Genomic DNA, 20,014 nt, shown 5'->3' with positions numbered 1-20,014 from the left:
ACACGCTCATGCACCTCGCTCTACTCCTGACTGCTTTATAGAGGAGGGCACCAGCTTATCTCATCAGTGCTGGGAAAAGCAGCATTTTGAGCAGCATTTGATCTGCGCTGGGAACAGCTGGACTGTGCACCCAGAGACCGCTTGGGTGCTCTCATGCAACTGATAAGCCACCCCAATGCCATATGCCAGCTCCTAGTGCTGGCACTAGAGGCTGCTTTACAGTCTGGGTTGGGCAACGCTGCTCTTCTCTGCTCCACCCAGCTGGTTTACATCTGCGTGTATCTCACCTGAACCATTTGCAGCTGCCATTCTTCATGTGTGGCAGATACCCCTGTTTGGGTTGGGAGGCTTCACATGGAAAAGCCAGGAAATTCAAGCTGATTTCTTGGCTGCACTGTGGTCTGAGCATTATTCTGTGAGACCCAGCCAGGCAGATATTCAGCTGCCTGATGCACTGGGCAGGACCCCAGGAGGGGGCTCTCAAACACAGAGGAGGCCTGACATTCTGCTGCAGCAAGCCCACCCCATAGCTGGGTGGGATGGGACAGGCTGGGCATGCGGAGGGGCTGGAGGGAGTTAAACTCAGCTGCATGGGAGCAGGGAGCTGCAGGTGCAGCTGCTGTCTGTGCTCCTCCACCCCGCAGCATAGGCAGTTTAATACCTTGCTTTTGCTCACCAGCTTGGTTACATGAATGGGTCACAGCTGAGATGAACAGAGCAAAACTATCTTTATCATTAAATTCAGTGTGATGGTAGGGGGCTGTATGCATGGATATCCAGTTTACATAGAGGTGACACATACAGCAAGGAGGGGAAAGCAAGGCCAGAAAGGTTCCTCAGTGGTTAGAGACGCCAACTCTTCAGTGAAGGACTTCTCAGCAAGCATCACCACCCCAGAAGTTCCCAGCTGCTTTGCCTACAAGACTGGACGCTTGATATCCATCTTGCCATGTGAGCATCCCCATCACCTCTTTCTGAGAAGCTGAACTTTCAACATCCATCCCCACCTTCCTCTGGTGAATCAATATCAATTGTTGAAGGGTGAAAGATGGAAAAGAGGACCACTGGGTGGAGAGTCGGCATTGTAGCTGAAGATCAGTGTTGGCTAAAAACTCCTTTGGTACAGACTTGCTGAGATGACATCTGGGTCAGAAGTAACAGGGGGTCTCCTACACCCTGGGACCAGGTAGGAGGTGCTGTGTGTGCAAGGGTCAGGCAGGGGGTAGGTGTCCTACAGAAACTACCAGCAGACTGGGAGAGCTCTAGACACCCACAGCATGCACATTTGCACTTGCTGAGTAGCTGACCATGACTGTGCTCAGGACATTTCTTCCCCACAGCCTTACCTGAGGCTTAGGAGGGTACACGCTGGCCCTAGCTGGCTGTGACAAGAGGGAATGGCTTGGTGAGCGTTCCCCATGGCCAGAGGCATATGGGCCCTGCATGAGGCTGCTTCCATCCTTGCCCTTGGGAGGCTCTGGCACCCAGCTCAGCAGGGCTGTCTGGTCGGTTTTGGGAAGGGGGAAAGTGACTGATTCAGGGTTCCCCTTGCAGAAACTTTCCTCCACACTGTCAAGACGGCTCTGCACATGTTTTATGTTCCCTCTTCACGGAGTTTACACAGTTCAATAACCTTTGGCTTTTATTATTATTCCACTTTGGAAATCCCTCAACTAAAGTAAATATTTAACTGCATTAGCAGTTGTTCCTGAGGCACATGGGGGCCTGTTGGTCTTGTTTAGTCTAGTACAGGGGTGGCCAAGGGGGGATCTGATAGCAGTCTACAACAGCTGGTTGGGCAGTTGATGGAGCCAACGTCTTCTTGGTAGTGCCAGATGGCAGAATAAAAAGCAACACACAAACTACAGCCCTGAGATGTTCAGGTTGGGAGTTAGGAAACAGACCTCTACCCTGGAGGGTGAGCAACCCAGACCAGCAGGGAAGTGGGAGATCTCTATCCCCAGTGGGCCACGTACAAAACCACAGATGCCCTGACCAAGCTTTGCTGTGCACAAGGTTTGGTAAGCAAGCCCTGGAGGGCCCTGCCTCCACCACTCTGTGTCCTGGGGTCACAGCAGCTGTCATCCTCTGGCACGTGCAGATGTGTTTCCTTAGGCACCCACCTTGCAAATCTGGTCCCAGCCAACACTGAACAATATGGACAACATGAGGTCACCTCCTCCAGGCTGCTCCTACATCAACACTCAGCACAGCCCTGGGCAAGGGCTATCATGGGCCTTTACAGTCTTCTTCAATGTTTTTACTACCAAAAAAGCCACCCAAAAGCTAATCATAGTGCCTCCAGTGTCACCACTGCAGAGAACCATGCTGTGCTGCTGGTCCTGAGCATGGCCTGGTTCTTTAAGTCATGCCAGCAGCAGTGAAGGAGCAACAGGCTGAGGCTGTGCAGCTGGGACATGTTGTGTACTCCAGGTCACTCTCCCTGGGTGGAGGGTGGCAGGAAACATCTGCATCCCCTCTGCGCCGGAGGCAGCAGGTCATACAGGGCTGTGGAAAAGCTGTTGGCCAGTATGAGGCTTGATCTTCCTCAACCTGGCTCCTCAATGGTATTCAAATTGCACTGCCTTAGAGCAAATTAAAATGACATGCTAAAAGGTGATGAATGGAAATCACCTCTTGCAAACTGGTTTTGTCTTTTCCTGCTTTTCTTTCAAGCAGAGGCTTGCAGCCCTTGACAAAAGTCTTGCCTACAACCCCCCTCAAAGAAGAAGTGGGGAAATTCTTCCTCAGGTGGGACAGCAGATCTGGTCACTGCTTACCCTCATATTGGCCACGCAGGTCCAGCTACATCTGAGACACTCAAGCATTTGAGTCTGGGCTTTCCTCCCCTGTGTTGGAGGTATCATGGAGGGCATGTCTCTGTTGTCCCTGGTGGGTCCCAGGCTCCCAGCACTACAGCAGCACATAGGGGTGCTGCTCCCCATCCCCTGCATCCGGGGCTGCCCTCAGACTCCCCTCTGGCTTCTCCCAGGACAGGGGTGGGGGTCCTGGCTCTGCCACCTCCTCCTCACACTCTCACTAGCCACAGCCCTGCAAGACACACAGGAGAGACAGGTATGAAAGTCCCAGGCTCGCCTGCAGAGCTGGAGACTTAGTGTCACCAGTGGTGAGGCAGAGAAACTCTGCTGGAGACGGTGGCAACAAGGAAGGAGATTTTTCTTCCAAAACCATTCCCATGCTTGTTCCCTCGTGGCATTGACCCTGCATTTGTGCTGGTTCCCACATGCTCACCAGCACCCACCCACCCATGTCAATGTCGTCCACCCAGCATCGCTTGTCATATCATGAGCCTTTATCACTCCTTTGCCTCCTGGGTGACCACAGTGTTGTTCGCAGGTTTTCCGTCTGGCTGGGAACAGATGGCAGGAGGCTAAGCCGGATTGCATCACATCGCTCTTGCTCCATGTCTGCCTGGTGGCCTTATCTGTGGTGTGGCCTTGGTGTCGTCACTGCTCCACCCAGCACCTGCGGATTCTTTGCTTTTATCTGTTGCCTTTCCTGGACTTCACGGCTGTTCTTGGCCTCCTGGCTTGCTGCACTTGCCCCGATATTTTAACTCCTGTTCTGCTGCTCCTCCCAGGGCTTTTTGCATACGAGTAGACACCGAGGACCGACAAACACTGCAGTGTACCAGAGAAGCAGAGTGCTGCCTTGCTCCTGCAGCCCAAGCCCAGAGTCCATGGTTCATCCTTCTGTTGCACGAGGGGGCAATTACCACACTCATTTTCATCCTTAGCTCCCTCCTTGCCTCCAGATGGTGTTTACAGAGACGATGATAGTCCTTATTCTGCATCTTTGCTTACCCTGAGGTCTCCCACAAGTAGGAGGGAGAAGGACTGATTTGTTCTCCTTTGCATGCAAAAAAAAAAAACAAAACCAGAGATACAGGTGTCGAGAAGTTTTCCTTTGGATATATAGGGGAGCCAAAGCCTTATATCTGAGGAGGTTTCCCTGCATAACAGAGGCAGGGACCAGTCGTCACCACTTCCTAGCAGTTTCACCGGACTTTCTGGATCCAAACCACACCTTTGGCTGCCTCCTTCCTCTCTTTGTTACTGTGGGTAAATACTCCCACGTGGCAGGCAGTGAGTAACATTCATTATTTCTTTGATGGTTCAAAAGTTTCGCAGTGACACCGACAGCTATGAGAGCAGAACACAGAGTGAGTACATGGATGAGTCCTTCTGCCTACTGACACTCCCACCAGCAGAGCATCAGGGCTAAGACATCATTGCTCTGGGGAAGATTAGAGCTTCCCACCAAACCAGGCTGTGTGCTGGACCTCAGACGTGCAACAGGCTAGGGGGAGCATCCCATTCCTTACCTTTTTCCCCTGCTTTAACTGTCAGCTGGGGTCACTGTAGCTGGGCAGAAGTTGCTGCATCTTGCCCCAACCCAAGGACACCTGCCTCTCCTCTCCCTTGTTTTTTTCCCTGCCTGTTCGTACCTCTGGACTGCAAGACACACTGTGAATGCATCTGGGATCCTCAAATGCCCTGTACCTTCTGGGCAGCTTAAGGATAGTGCTGACCTTGCTTTCTCCACATGCTCCCACATGAGAGACAGCTATCCAAATCACCACTGCAGCAGACAAAACAGCAGAAAACCATGGATTCACTTTTTAGCCATTAAATGGTCAGCATGGGGTAAACCAAGCCACTGTGCTGGCACGAGGGAGGGGATGAGGCTGTGTGCCTTGGCTAGATGGGCAGAACTGAGCCAACTGGGCTGGGACTGCTGTGGGACTGTGCCCCCCTGCTCTGAGCTGACACAGTTAACCTGGATGCTGGCAGCAGGGGCAGGTGTATCGGCTGTCCCAAGCATGCCAATGTCTGCTCTACTGTTTATCTGGGAACTTGCACCCACTGTAATTTACAAAAGAATCTGATTTTGGAGTCTCTTTCTCCCTGGAGTTTGTTTCTGGATGAACAAATCTGTATGAATGTTTCGTTCATCTGGATGAGCAAAACACTGGACCTCAGTGTTTTATGTGTTTTGAGAAGAGTGTTGCTAATTCCATCTTGTGTAGGACTGAATGCTCATCATCCCGTGTTTAGCACCACACTGGAGTAAAGCAGGTAGCACATGTGCCGGCTCTCCCCATCAAAATGACAGCTACTCTTGGCAAGTATTTGTGGAGGAGGTGTCTTGGCTTTTGCAGGAAAGGCCTGGTCTTCCCAGTCTGCCAGTTGCTAAAGCCCCCAAAGCCAGCCCAGGATGAATTAATGTAAAAAGGGATGTGGTGCAAGAGGATCAGGGAAACTTTTCTGTTTCACTGTGCATTGAGAGGGTGTTGTTCAGTGAGGCTGTATTTGCATGGATCTTTGGCAGCAGGGTCACCCAGTCATGCCTGGCCAACTTTCCACATTGCTGCTGGTAACATTCACACTTGTCTCCACTTTCTTCTATGTGTCCAGGGGGATGCAGCATCCGTGTGGAGAAAACTCAAGGAATGAAATTCTCTCCAGTGTGCTGTTTATACAGTGAATGTGCAGGCACACACACTGCTCAGCACTTTCCCTTTAGCTAAATTGCCAGAGAACGAAAAAACAGGTCTTAGGCATAGATACTAAAAGCAGTACTGTGTATCCTTGAGGTTGCCTGCTACTTCTGACTTCAGAGCCCACCTACTGTGCAGGTAACATTTTTTCCAAATGACCTATTAACTACTTGGGTATGTACAAATGAACACCAGGAGGGAGCCACAACAAACATTGAAGAGAAGGGCACCCTCACACGCAGTGGAACCCTTCCTGTTTCTTCCAGGCCATTTTGGTTTCTATTCCTCATAAAAGTTGCAGAGTGAACTTTGCAGTTTGCAGAGCAAAATTGTCCCCGGGACATCTCATTTATGTTGAGATAGCAATATTTTCAGTTAACTGACATCTTTGGGGTTTTTTTACTCTCACACTATGGCCATCTAAAACTGTACTGGTGGATCAGAGCAGAACTAGAAGTATTGCAAGCAGCTTACTTTTGAGTAGCCAGACGCTAATGTGAAGTTTCTGCTTTGTGAACCTGTCAAGCAAAATGAGCTCAACAGTGGCACCAAACTGCACCTTTGGGTGCAACCTTCATCTGAGATTCTGCTCTGGAAAATACACTGTTCAAGGGCCCAGTCAGGTCCTGGGACCTCTGGACAGATGCTATGCTTGCTGCTGTCTGTCCCAGGAGGCAAAGCAGTGCATAAAGAAGAAATGCCCTGCTGATAATGACAAGTACAAAGCCTGAAGACCCTTGTAATGGATTTGTGTTTAAATTGCTGTAACACATGATTCAGGCTGTATGCTATAGGGGCATACAGGAGCCACCCAAACCAACAGAAGGTGAGCCTCACAAGGAACTCTGTAAGTGCATCAGTGAGCCAACCTGAGCTGGCTTTGGAGCCAAATTTTGGCAAGGCCTATTTAACCTTATTTTGGTGGATAGAAAGGAATGTGTATGGCACCATACCTTGGGCTGATCTATGATGTACGTAGCAACAACAACAAAAAAACCCCTTCGAAACAGATAAAGGAACTATTCAGGTTAAAAATGCCAAAGACTGTAACAATGAAAGTTTGGAAGTTTCTCTTCACATAGATGAATGTAACTGCAGGAATAATATGGCTTCTTGCCTGGTGAAGAGTTTCCGTGCAGATGAAGTTATTTTTTTCCTCTCTTACTCCTCAACCCACACACCCCCAAAGCTTTGCAGGCACCTCCCTGTGCTCTGACAGGTCTGACCGTGTGCCTCTTGCAGAGGATTACTCTCAATTCTCTGCCAAGGTGAGCAAGCACACAAAATGGGACCTGAGACACAGCTTAGCACCATCTCAACAAGATGCACATGTGCACTTGTCACAGATTTGGCTGCAACCAAAATAAAAGGGGGAATCGGCCCCATAGGGTTGATAAGGAGGTACAGGTTTATGCACCTTTCCCATCACATGTATGGGGCACCCTCATTCTGCAGCAGGACTTGCTGTCACCACTCAGGAGGCAAGGAAGTAAGCAGGAGCTTGTCTATGTCAGCACCTGTTATTTCCCGGCTGCTCGGCACCTTTCCCAAATTGCTGCACTGTGCAAGACCACCCCACAAAACCGATTCAGTGTTGGCAGCAGAAAGTAAAGAGGAACTGTGCAAAAAGGCTTCTAGGTTTTTAAGATGATGTCAAATGAGAGTCTTGCACTCTGCAAAGCTGGACCAGTTTCAAGCCTTTATTTCAAGCAATGAGCATTGCAAATTGTAGACAAAGCTTGTTGCCTCATCTCTCATGAGACTTCTTCCCATGGAGACAGTGCTGTCCATGATTTCTGGACTTTCAGCAAAGGGCAGCTCGATGTTGCTATTGGATCTCCAGAGCTTTCTGCCTCCCTTCACTTGTTGCTCTGCTGTCTGTCTGCCTTGCCTGCTACCTGTCCCTCCAGCTGGTCAGCCCTTCCCAACCCTCCTCCTAAAGCAGCACCTTGGCAGAAGAGCTCTGCAACCCACACAGTGGCAAGCAGTGGCCTTGCAGAGCAAAATCCCGAGAGTAGGGAGCCATGCTGGGACACTCAGCCTCATGGCTTTACGGCAGGGTGACCTGCAGGCAGCACAGAGCCATGTCCTTGCCTCTGGACCCTGCCCTGTGGAAATACACTGCTCCACACTGCTGCAACAACAGCTGGAGAAAAACAGAGAAATGTGCCTGAATGGTGCGGTTCTATGCACCAGTGATGCTCACCCACCCACCTGCTCAGCATGCCTCACAGTAGGGGAGAGTTGGGGGGGTGGGAAGGGGAGAGAGAGGAAGACACTGGGAACATCCCTGGGGGTTTGCACACCTTGAAGGGAGCAATGACCTCAGAGAGGGTGTTCCCCACACCACACCACTGGAGAGGGAGCATATGTCTGTCCTGCTGGCACTCCTGGAAGCAGCGTTTCTGTTAAGGCAGCTGTGAGTGTAGCTGCGCAGCACAGTGCACAGGCTGGAGTCCAGAGCGTGCATGCATGCAGGGTCTGTCACCAATATTCAGGGTGCACGGTGCCACCAGAGGGCATTTGTGAACCGGGACATCCCATGCGAAGCGCAGGGTGCTCGGCCCCACATCCATTCCCTGCTCTCCACCAGCCCTCTTCATCTGCCCTTCCCCAGCTCCCAACCGTACCTTCCTACCTCTCATCTTGCCTGCTTCTTGCCCAAGCCGTGTTCATCCCACGAACCACTTTCATGCCATGAGGAAGTGTGCTGCATGTTTTTTTGCTCCTGTGAGCCACCCGAGGCTGTGGGCTTCACTCCAGTGCAGCCCGTGTCTGCTCACCCATGGGGGGCCTGATGCTGTCCCCAGGGATGCTCAGGGCTGCTGAGACCACACTGAAGAGCAAGGTCACAGGTCCAAACTCCTGCTCTCGCTGGAGAAGCCAACATGATGCAAGCAGAGCTTGGGGTAAGCTGGCAGGAGAGCTGTTGTGATGGCTGTGCTTCTCCATGCCCTCCCTGGCCAGAAAAGGGCTTGTGAGGCTTGACACAGAGATACTCAGAACAGCTGCGCCAGCTCCTGCACTTCTGTTGTCCCAGCCACCTTCAAGTCCACAAGGCCATGCACTTAGAGGGACCATGTTTTGCTGTGAACCAGGGGACAGGGCATTTCCATGTGGATACACCCCTGCAGTGCTGGTGGTGACCATACGCTGCTCTTCAGGCAAGGAGCGGTTGCCCTGTGGCAGCAGTTGGTGCTGTCCCCGTGGCTAAAAAACACTGACCTGAGCATGGACCTGGGAGAATGAAAGAAATTCATCCATGATCTGCAGGATTCATAAACCACCATCTGGGACATATTCACATGCTTTCCTGGATTCTGCCATGCCCCCCTGAGAACTTTGCTTTTCTTCTAAGGGTACAGGGCTTATAACCTCCCTCTTCCACTTTGTTCTTTGATCCTTACCTACCAGTGGCTTGCCATGTTACTGGTGAAATTTCACCCTCTTGCATCCTGATGTCTTGTTTCAGCAAGTGTTTTGGATGTTTACGATCTCTTCCACCTGCCAAGTCTGATTAAAATTAGATTTACAAGTCATTAGGCATGGTGGGCGGACAGATGTATTCATGTGCAACGCAGTGGTTTTTTGTAGGGAGAAAAAAGCTAAAAATTAGCTTCACCAAAAAAGAACGTCACCACCACAGTGAATCCAGGGAGCTAGAAGTTGATTTCGATATGACTGGAAAAGTGAGATCTCCAAGGACTCTTCACAGGTTGGGCTGGGGTGGAGCTTGCAAGGGTGAAAAGCTGAAGAATGCTGATGTGCAGCCTGTGCAGCCAGACTTTGCCTAAGGACATGCATGTATGCAATTTTCCTTTAAGGTCTGTACTTTTATTTCCTCATTCACAGGTTCAGTAGGACATCTTACTTCTATACCTCAAATAGGTCTGCCTTTACATGCTTAGATTTATATATTTACCCATACACACATGATTGCATGCTTGCATGTGTGCAGAGTGCAAATGATCCCTGGCTGCAGCAGAGGCTTCTTTCATCACAAAGTCCCACTCTACTTCCAGAGCTGTGTTGAGTGCAAGCAAGACAGCGATTCCATGGAAAAAAAAAAAATATTTTTATACCACTCACATGAAACATCACAGGCATTCATAGTAAGGTATTACAATGGACCTGTGGAAAAATATGGTAGACACTTCCTAACCCTCTGATGTTTGTACTGAACACTGTGCTGTTATTGCTAGCTTTTGTTATTGATAGCTAAATTTAAGATGTGACATTCGTAATAGTGTCACAGGAAATCAAATTTACTCCACCTCAAGTCACAGTCAAGGTCTGACTCTCAATGCAATGCACCACAGGGAACTTTCCCTACAAGCACCCAGTTCAAAGCTGAAAGGAAAGACAAATTTACTAGCACAAGTCCAGATTTGACAGTGAAACATGGAAACTCTGGACCAATGTGCAAATTCTGGAGCATGGATTGTCTGCTGAGAAACACATTGCTGGGTTGCCTTTTGCTAACGGATCCATAAAAGATGTCTGGAGAGCCTGGAAGCTTTGAAAGCTGGGTTTGCTCATTGAAGGACATAATTTATGAGTTGGTCCTTAGCTGAACGTTGACTGAGAATATCAGCAATGATGGTATTAGTGTCATGGACACCAGCATTGTCATCATGATGCTCACAACACCAGTTTTAACCAAAGCACAAAGTGATTATTGGACTGACTTGCAAAAGGTGTCAGAAAGAACTGAGAAACATGTAAGTCAACAGAAAAGAGGAAGCAGATACCTCTGGTCATGCACGTTGACTCAGGATAACTCTTTCTCCTTGAGCTTCCTCATGGTGAAAGCAATGCCCATCTTCCAAAGGAATTTTGAAGTGGTTAGTGGAAGCCACTTGGGGAGGGCAAAGAGACACTGAGACCTGAAGTCAACTCCTTAGCCTGCCAGAAAAAGGAAACTCCTTTGTCCCAGAGCAAGGTAGAGTTATCCAGATTCAAGATTGCTGCCGGAGATCACTGACCATTTCAGTATTTAAAGATGAGTGCAGACTCTCCCACTGAAGGCAACAGCCATACTCCCTGGGCACCGTCTCCCTGTTTCCGCTCTCTCAGCACAGCATCTCAAACCAAGGCCATTCACTGCAAGTTTTCACAACAGCCAGTAATAAAAAAGCACGTGTCCTTGCTTGTGTGTAGCACTGAACAGCTATAGTCCATGGGATCAGATGACAAAACATTTACCTGGTGAGGTCCAGCTGGTCCAAACCTTAACAGAAACCAAGAGGAATAGCCACTGCAGCATCTGATCTCACAGAAGAGTGCCCGCCTTGAGACTAAGAAACAGCAATGTTGTTGGACCTCAACAGATAGGACACAGTACACTTCTTCGAAGTCTACAGATGGCGTCTTAATCTGGAAGAGTGTCTGCGAGCAGTCATTGAATGAGCATTGAAGGAGCATCCAAACATGTCGAATGAGAGCCCAGCTCCACAGACCAGGACTCTGGCGGCCCACCAAGCAGCACCAGAGGCTGCTGAAATCAGCAGACCAAGAGAGCTGAGGGAAGTGGGAGTGGTGTGTGTGTTGGGAAGTAATTTTAACCAATGAGAAGAATGCAGATTCACTTCTTGCAGTCACTTTTCATGAGACAAAGTAAACAGTAACATGAAATAGTAGCATTAAGCACTACTGGCAGGAGTTACTCATTGCACTTGAAAACCACTTGAGTATCACCCGGTGTCCCTGAAGCACTCTGAGGTTCATGGGGCTAACCAGATACACACAAGTCCGCCAGACTACCAGCAGGATTTTGCCTGGTTGGCTGTCAGCCTGTTACCCAGTGAGTCACTGATGCCCGCTGTCTCCTCTCCAGCCAGCCGTGAACAAGGCGCCTGCAGCACCCACGAGAACAGCAACGTTAGTGCCTTACACCAAAGGGCAACGCTGAGCACTCCCACCATCTCTGCTGCTGGCCAAGACAAGGCTAATGGGGCAGCTCCAAGGAGGTTTCTTTCCAGGCTCATGGACCTGCCACTTGTAAGAATCACATGCAACTTTGAGGGATGTTGGATGGTGCCCAGACCTGCTTGCCCAGGCACTTCTAACTGGCTTGATGATGGACATGAGGAAACTCCCTCCTCAGAAACGTGGGACCGGGCACCAGAGGGGTGGAGATCCCCATGCGAGGCAGCTTTCAAGGCTCTGTGGGATAAAGCCACGGCTGACTTCACCTGCTACTGGCAATATCCTTGCTCCAAGCAGGACATTTGGCTGGAGACCTCCAGAGGGCCCTGCCACCAGCACTGCTGGGGTAACTCATGCAGTAAAAAGGTGGTCCTAGCCTGTTTCGCTTTGCAGAAAACGCGCTGAAACCATCTCCACCCAACGAACAGAAAACGGGGGTTTACGCTTGGTCGCGCCAAGAGAAGACCACCTGCAGCCTCCTAGGGGCATAAGCCCAAATGCCGCATGGACTACCAGGCAGCAGCTCGCAGCTGCCTCTTACGCCCTCTGCTAAAGCCGAGCGTTTCCGCACGCTGCTACAGAGACCCGCACGGACCTGCGGCCACGGTTACTACGCGGTGCTACGGAGTAGTGCTGCAAGGGCAGCGAGAGGAAGAGGGCTGCGCTCCGAGGGCCCGCCCCGCGGCGGTGCGGGGCAGGCGCCGCGTAGCCGCCGGTGGCGGAGGCGGGCGGGATGCCGGGGGCGCGGGATGCCGGGGGGGCGGGATGCCGGAGTCAGCCGGCGCGGGGGGCAGGGTGCCGACGGGGGGTCCCGCCGGTGCTCCCGCGGTGGCGGGCGGCTGTGGGCGGGGCGAGGGGCGCGGGGCCGGCCCCCCGCAGGCGGAGCCGCCGCGGCCCCCGCCCCGTCCGCGTCTCCCGTCGGCGGCGCGGCGCGGAGCGGAGCGGGCGGCGCTCCCCGCCAGCGCAGCGGCATGAAGGAGCCGTCGCTGCCCGGCACCTCGCTGCAGCGGGCCTGCCGCCTCCTCGTCGCCTTCTGCGCCCTCCACCTCTCGGCCACGCTGCTCTACTACCTGGCGGGCAGCGCCCTGGGGCCGCCGGGCAGTCCCGAGCCGCCGCCGCGCCGCCCGCCGCCCTCCAACCTCTCGCTGCCGCTTTCCCGACCACCGCCGCCCACTGCCCGGCCCCGGCCCCCCACCGCCTCGCCGCCGCCGGGCCCCTGCCCCGAGACCTCCCCGCTGCTCGGTGAGTGCCGCCCCGTCGGGGTTTTGGGGGCGGGGGGGGATGTCTCCGCTCCCTCCCCTCCTGCCGCCCGCTGCCCGCCGCCGTCCGCTGCGCTGGGGCCGGGGTGGCCGCCCCGACGGCAGCGCCTGCCGCCAGATCCCGCCGCCGCGCGGTGGGTCCCGGTGTCCCTCGCGGGGTGCCTGGCCCCGCGGGGCGGGGGCGGGTGTGACAGCGGCGCAGCTGCCCACGCGTGCGGCCGGCCGGCCGGCGCAGCCTCGCGGCGCCCGGCGGAGGGGGATTGTGGGAGAATCCCCGGGGAGCCGGCGTTTGGGGGACCGGGGGCGGATGCTCCCGCAAGGCAGGCAGCGGCGAGCGGAGCCTCGGCGCCTTCGGGGAGCGCGCCCTCCCCGTCCGGCTGGGTTTCTTTCTGGTCGCCGGCGAGGTTGGGTAATTTCCTCTGGGAACTCTACCCGAAATACTCGCGCAATCTCACAGGAAGGATCAGACGGGCTGTTTGTGCTGTGCCGGCTTTCGCAGCCTTTTGTGTACGCGGACCCGCTCGAGAAGCGGCACAGATTTGCAAAGTGCTGTGAGGCAGGGTCATGAATACAGTTGTTACGCATCCCGGCGGCGCTTCCCACGAATTTGGTCCTGTGATGCAGTATCCTGATACGTGGCAGCCTGGCGTCTGTTTTATCAGCACTGGAACTGTGCTCCCCACAGGCTTTTCCCAGGACTGCTTGGGTGCTGGGAGGCTGGCAGCTCTTTGCGGGTTTGCAGCCTGCTGGTGGTCTCATTTTTACATGATCACCTGTAGCTGTGTTGATCCACTGGCTTTGTCACAAAGCAGAGGTGGGGGCAAGGTGAATTTCATCTTTTCTCCTCCCCTTAAAAGGCTTTCACCCAACTTGCTGTCTGGAGTGGCTGCTCCTTGAACAGATCCTCCTGTGGTGTAGGTGGAGTTTGTTACCGTGACCTGCTGGCATCCCAGTTGTTAAGTCACCTGCGTACAAGCTCTTCGAGCCCTGGTGCCTGGGGATCAGCTCCCTCTTCATCAGCGTGTCACGTGTTAGCGTGGGCACCTTTATTAGCAGAGATCACCGTGGGGGAAGAGACTTTTGACAAGCTACCTGCAGTTTTCAATTTACAAAACAGAGACAGAAATCAATAGATTCTGTGGGTGCTTTCTGGTCACCTGTTTAGGAAGGCAGTTTTGAGGTCATCAGAAGGAACTGTGCTATGGCTTTTTGTTGGTTTTGATTAGTATCTTTCACTTCTTTGCCCCTAGATTACTTTAAGTTGAAAGTAGCTGTGCAAGCCTGCCCTCACAGAGTGGATGTGGAGCCCTTTATGAATATGGCTTTGCTTTAAATGTTCTCCACTTACACTGATCCTCTCAGGAGTGAGTCATGTGCTTTTGAAATGCCTGGAGTTTAGAGAAACACTGTTAGTGTCCCCAAGATTCAAAGCCTTACCTGAGTCAGCCACTGAAGGTTCAATTAAAATATTTTAGAATGGCATTGTAACATCTTCAGTGCAGTTTTCTGAATCTGCCAAAGGCTGAATGAGGCTAGTGGAAGTGGTTACAGATGTTAAGAGGGGTACAGGTCGGTAGCTTTTTACAGTGCAGCAGGCAAATGGTTTCTAGCAGTGCTACCTTCAGTACTTGTGGGGTGGTGCAGTCAGATGCAGGCTGGCAATGGTATGGCTTCAAGGTTTGTAGCCAGCATGTAGGTGAGAAACCTGATGGGTATTTATTTTTTTCCTGCTCTTCTCAGGTTTTGGTAGCGAACTGAAACATTCGTAAAACAATTCTGTTGTGTGTCAGATGCTGGCCAGAGCTGAGTTGGCCCTGATCAACATCTCGTGTACCTCTAAAGCGAGGGGGGTGTGTGTGTGGTGGTAAGAGAGGTGTACACTCCACAGACATTTCTGACAATTATGTTAACACACCCAGAACTAAAAAAATCCTCTTCTTTTTGTGCATAAAGCTTCTTATTGGTATGAACTTTACAAGCAGGAACCAGCAAGGACCTTCCTGTGATTCCCACCTTGGCAAAGCCATTGAGAGAAGTGCTTTGATGGGAACAGGTAGCACCAACTACCCTGTTCCCTCAGCATAAACCTAAATTTATTGAAACACACCTCATCTTTTTTTTTTTTTCCTGCCCTCCCTCCCCCTTTGTGAAGCATGTGATGAATCACACAGGATATGTGTGACTGAGCTACTCAGGCTTTTTGAATGGTCTAATAGTCAGGTACTTGTTTCAGAGGCCCAGAGTTTTCTTCCTAGTGATATTTAGAGAGAGTAGTTTACAATCTGCTGTCTGGCTCTGCAGCAAATGCATTAGCTGAGTGAGGTTTAATCTCTACAAGAAGTTGCCAAATTTAAAACGCCTTTATGGTTCACTTGCCTTTATTTGTAATTTAAAGCATAAATCGGGGCTGTGAAATAATACTGTAATTTGATTTTGAATTAAAAGTCCTTAATAGCTATGAAACTCTCTAATACAAGGTAATATAAGCATTTTGTATTTATGCTTCAGTTTAGAGCTGTGTTCCAATGAGTATCTTAAATAGGGTGTCAAGAAGCAGCCCAAAAGCAAGTAAATCAAGATATATCCTGCAGGTGTCCATTCCCCAAACTTGTTGGTTTTTAGGAACTGTAGAACAGTAATAAAAAAAAAAAAAGTTAAAAAGTTGCTCTGTAGAAGTACTATATATATTAGCCCAAGTGCTTTCAAAACAGTCAAATGCTTTTCCTCTACCTTTTCCATGAGGCCTGTGTGTTTTGGTGATGGGGTAGTTCTGTGCCTTCTGTTTTCAGGAGGGAGTGCAGAAGGGGGCAGTTTCTTTGGTGGTAAGATCCGTCTCCAAAGCTTGTTTTCAAACAGCACGTATCTTTCAGTGCCAGAAGTCTGCAAAGTAGAATCTCATGGACAGGCTTATCTACAAGGATGTAATTTTCAAGTCCTGCATGATCGAGAGCACGTGTTAATTATGGAGGTTATTTTAGAATAGAGCTGTCTCCATAGCCATTTTTGAGCCCTGTTTAGATACCAGGTGTGGCCGGTAAGGGCTGAGCTCATGTGCTCAGCCCCATGAGCCATCCAACCTGGCCTTGAATGCTTCCAGGGAGATGACATCTGCAGCTTCTCTGGGCAACCTGTTCCAGTGCCTCACCGCCTTCACAGTAAAGAATTTCTTCCTAATAATGTGAAGCTACCCTCTTTTAGTTTAAAAGCATTACCCCTTGTCCTGTCACTACAGGCCCTACTAAAAAGTCTGTCCCCACCTTTCCTATAAGCCCCCTCTAGGTATTGGAAGGCTGCTATGAGGTCTCCCCCAGAGCCTTCCCCAGGCTGAACAATCCCAACTCTCTCAACCTGTCTTCATAGCAGAGGTGGTCCGGCCCTCTGATCATCTTTGTGGGCCTCCTCTGGGCTTCTCCAGCAGGTCTGTGTCCTCCTTATGCTGGGTCCCCAGAGCTGAATGCAGCACTCCAGGTGGGGTCTCAAGAGTAGAGGGGGAGAATCACCTCCTTTGACCTGATAGCCACGCTTCTTTTGATGCAGCCCAGGATTCAATTGGCTTTCTGGACTGCAAATGCACATTGTCAGGCTATGTCAGGCTTTTCGTCAGCCAACACCCCCAAGTCCTTCTCCTCAGGGGTCTTGGGCATGCAAGAAAAACAACTGTTTCTTCAAGATGCCAAAGTCCTGTACAGAAGCTGATGCTTCCCACTATTAGCGAGGCATGTTTGAAGAAACAGAGGATTGAGAGAAAGAAGCTCCTTTGGTGAGCTTGTGAGTGAGTGAGCAGCTGTCTCTCATTTGGAGGGTGGAGGATCTCTGGCATGGGCTTTCTCTTTCAATACACTGCTTCTGGTACCTGTGTTGTCAGTGCAAGCAGTTGCCGTAAACTGTAGATGCTGAAGATAAGCGATGAACGTATTCTGATGCTTTGAGGTCTGTTTGGAGGAGACAGAGGTAGCCTGTCAAATTGGTGGTGATGCTTAGTGTCGGTGTAACACAAGTTTTTAGAGGTTATGTGCTGCCTGAGGGGTCAGTGAATTCATGAACTAGCTTGAGGCCCTCTCATGTATGGATGTTGCGTGGGCTGGCGTTAGAGGATGCTTCAGCACTGGCAGCATCCTAGCAGAGTGTAATTTGGGGCAAGAAAATTAAAACTTAAGAGGTGCTGAAAACACCATTTTTAAAGACTTCTGGTGGTGACTGTGCTGGAGGGGTTTGGTAGGCTTGGTGTACCCGGGATCTGTGCCCACCTGCAATCATGGGCTCTTGTCTCCCTGGGGGGGGGGTTCTGCCCCAGCAGCTCAGGGTCTCTGAATCTGTGGGGTCACTTAAAATACCAAACGTTGGAGAAAGTGTATGCTTTATATGCAGGATCTCCCCCTCCTCTCAATCTGAACTTAGTATTGTCTGCTTTGCCTTTTTCTTTTTTTTTTTTTTTTTTTAACCTTTCTGATACAGCTGCTATTTCCACTCCCTCCCACCTCCCCCACAACCTGGGTGCTGCGGGCCACAAGCTGGGGTTGTGCTGTGTCCCTTTGCTGCCTTGTTTCAAAAAAGTAAAACAGAAACTCAAAGAGAAGAGCATGGAGAGGGCTGGGGGAGGGGAAGGTAACACGTGGACTAGTTTGCTGGAAGTTAGTCTTTCTTGGCCTGAAAAGAGGGGTTGAGAAACTTCTCCAAAGAATATGTTTAAGATGTTTGGCAGGGAGCAGATGCGTGATCCTGGCAACACTGCCGACCGCTCTGCAGCTACCCGTGTGGTCAGGCGCACATCATACCTCTGAAGCACAGACTTTGTGGGCAGGGAGCAGCCTCTGTGGTGAGAGCATCCCTAGCATCCTCTTAGCTGTTCAAAGTGAAGGTCGAGGGCTATTAATGGGGCTTGCGAACTAACTTGGAAAGGTACTGTGCCTTCCTGGAGAGCAGCTGTTTCAGGGACACAGCACAACGGGCAGGATGCGCTAGGGAGAAAAGGAAAGTTTTCTGTCTCATGCATCTAGTGTTTTATAATGCGCTTGTTTCTCTGCCAGCATTGATCTGAAGCAACAGCTAGCTGCTTTGGAAATTTGTCCAAGTTTGTGTTTGGGAAGAGACAGACACTTGCAGCTTCCCAAACTGTGTTTGGATGCAGAATTCAGTTAAGCTCTCAGCAGATGGTGGAGGACATTGTCGCTGTGTTGAGCAACCCCCACCCAGGGTAGCAGCATGCTGGGGTGCACGGTCCTCAGTAGGGAGGTGCTCTGGATCTGGTGGCCTTGTGAGCAAGCCCGAGGCAGTGGGCTGCTGGACTCCACCACTCGCCTCCTCTCCTTGGTGGTGGACTGTCCTCTCCAGCCACCATCCTGCAGCTGCTGCTCCCCTCCCTCCCTCTTGCGCACTCTTCCCTGCAGAGCAAGAGGAGTTTTGGTTGCAGAGCTTTTGGCGACAGAACTGGTCAGTCTGCAGCAGTGCTGCACTGGTGGGACCAAAGATCTGGGGGTTTCTGGAACATGGGTAGAGCAGCGTCAGTGTCCAGCTTGTCCCTGTCTCTCTGGGCAGGAGAAGGTCTCACTACTCAGCGCTGTCCCCACTGGGACAGACTTTTCCCTTGTGCAAATCGGTGCTTAGAGGCCCTGCCTGGAAGGAGAGGTGCTTGGTGAGCCAGGTGTGCATTACCACCTCCGGACAGGCAAGTGGTGGCCGTGGCTCACCGGTGATGCTGTGGCACTGCAGATGCCTTTCCAGCTGCCTCCCAGCTGTGGCTGAGTTGCAGGAGCTCAGGGCAGTCCCCATGCCCCTGCAGGTGTTTGTCGGAAAGAGGGCTGCTTTTGTCACGTTGCCACGCTGGGGTGTCACTGGTCTCGCTTTGAGGGCACCTAAGTTACAAGTGTGTCTTGCTGAAGCAGGAAACAGCCCCGTAAAGACTTTACAGAATGGGTTTCCTCCAACCTGTGTGCGCCAGGGCAGCGGGGTTTCAGCAGCTGTTTCCCCAGGTGTGCGGGCTTCCGTCCTCACCTCCCGCGCTCCCCGCCGGCAGCAGCACCCCGTGCTTTTGGGGGTGCACAAGCGCTGGCGGAGTCTTGGCCAGACCGAGGAGCCTCTGCCCCACCTGGCACCCTGCACTCACCGCCCTGCCTGGGGAGCGCCCCGGCCCCGGGGCAGCGCTGGGATCCAGGTGCAGAGCCACCGGCAGGGTGGGATGGGGATGGGGGGGATGGGGGTGCCTTGCCATTTGGGGCTGCCGCGGACAGAGCCACGTCCCTGGAATGCCACTCAGCCTGGGAGAGCTTCTGTCCACCCGCCTCACAGCAGGGTCGGGGGGTTCCTGGCAGGGGGGCAACTCAACCTTTTTCTGATCCAGGCTTTTCTGTTTGTTTGTTTTGAGTTTGCTGTTTGAGGGCCTGGAATTTAATTTCACTGCGGCAGCGAGAAGGGCTAATCGCATGCAGATTGCGAGGCTCAAAGGGAGACAGTTCAAAGCCGCTTCAGTGGGCGTGGGCTGGATTTGAGCCACTGGTGAGGACTTTGCTTCTCCTAGAAGTGCCTTAACATGGAAACGACAACCTTTTTTTTCTTTTTTTTTTTTTTGGAAGGTGCCATGTGCTAGTGTGAGACTTTGTGTTGGAACAGGCAGTGTTTGGGGTTGGATTAAGACTATTTTTTCTCTCAATATATTCACTCAGTTAATCATGCAAACCTGCCATCATGTAGACCAAGTGTAGCCAGCATATGTGATCCATCCTCTTTTTTTTTTTTTTTTTTTTTTTTTTTTTTCTCCCAGCCTGTTTCCCCTTGGGGTCCACAGTTGCAGATGGCCAAATGCTGTGTGATGCCCAAGACAGAGCATATGCTGGTGTAGCCGGCTCAAGCCTTGTGTTGGCAGAGCTGACATCTGCCAGGGGATGCAACTTTGCAAGTGTAGAGCAGCTGAAGAAAACATCTCAGTCCTTGTGAAGGTGCTTTTTTCCTCACTGGGAGCCAGACCCAAGATATTTATTTTTTTTTCCTTCTAGAAACTATTATGGAGGGGGAGAGGGCTGAAGGCAGCAAGGGGCAGCAGCTGCCATCCAGTTTGCAAGAAACAGGGATGTCCCCCTGGCTGTTTTGGCTACTAGGTCATATGCCAGGACAGGGGTTTGCTCAGGGAACCCAGCTGGGCAAGTGGTGCTGGACCCCATCCAGTGGTCCTGTCCTCCCACCACAGGGCTGAACCCCAGCTCGAGCCTGGCGGGTGCTGCCTGCGTAGGCACTGGCACAGCTCTGAGGCTTAGCTGATTTTAATAGGAAATGCTTGCTTTGCTGAGCTGTGGGGTGCAGCTACCTGCCTGCT

General features: G+C 51.7%; 1 protein-coding gene across 1 annotated transcript in view; it reads left to right on the top strand.

Annotated features, from left to right (window-relative positions):
- The first annotated feature begins 12,363 nt into the window (after positions 1–12,363).
- B4GALT1 (beta-1,4-galactosyltransferase 1) overlaps positions 12,364–20,014 on the top strand; it is a 29,929-nt gene continuing 22,278 nt past the window's right edge. Inside the window, exon 1 of the mRNA XM_037373686.1 lies at positions 12,364–12,691. Within this exon, the coding sequence (XP_037229583.1) occupies positions 12,421–12,691 (271 nt within the window). The 5' untranslated portion in view covers positions 12,364–12,420. The remainder of the gene's footprint in view (positions 12,692–20,014) is intronic.

Source organism: Falco rusticolus, chromosome Z, assembly GCF_015220075.1.
Source record: "Falco rusticolus isolate bFalRus1 chromosome Z, bFalRus1.pri, whole genome shotgun sequence".
Taxonomy (NCBI): Eukaryota; Metazoa; Chordata; class Aves; order Falconiformes; family Falconidae; genus Falco; species Falco rusticolus.
Note: the sequence above shows the minus strand (reverse complement) of the source record. Positions and strands in the feature narration are given on the sequence as shown.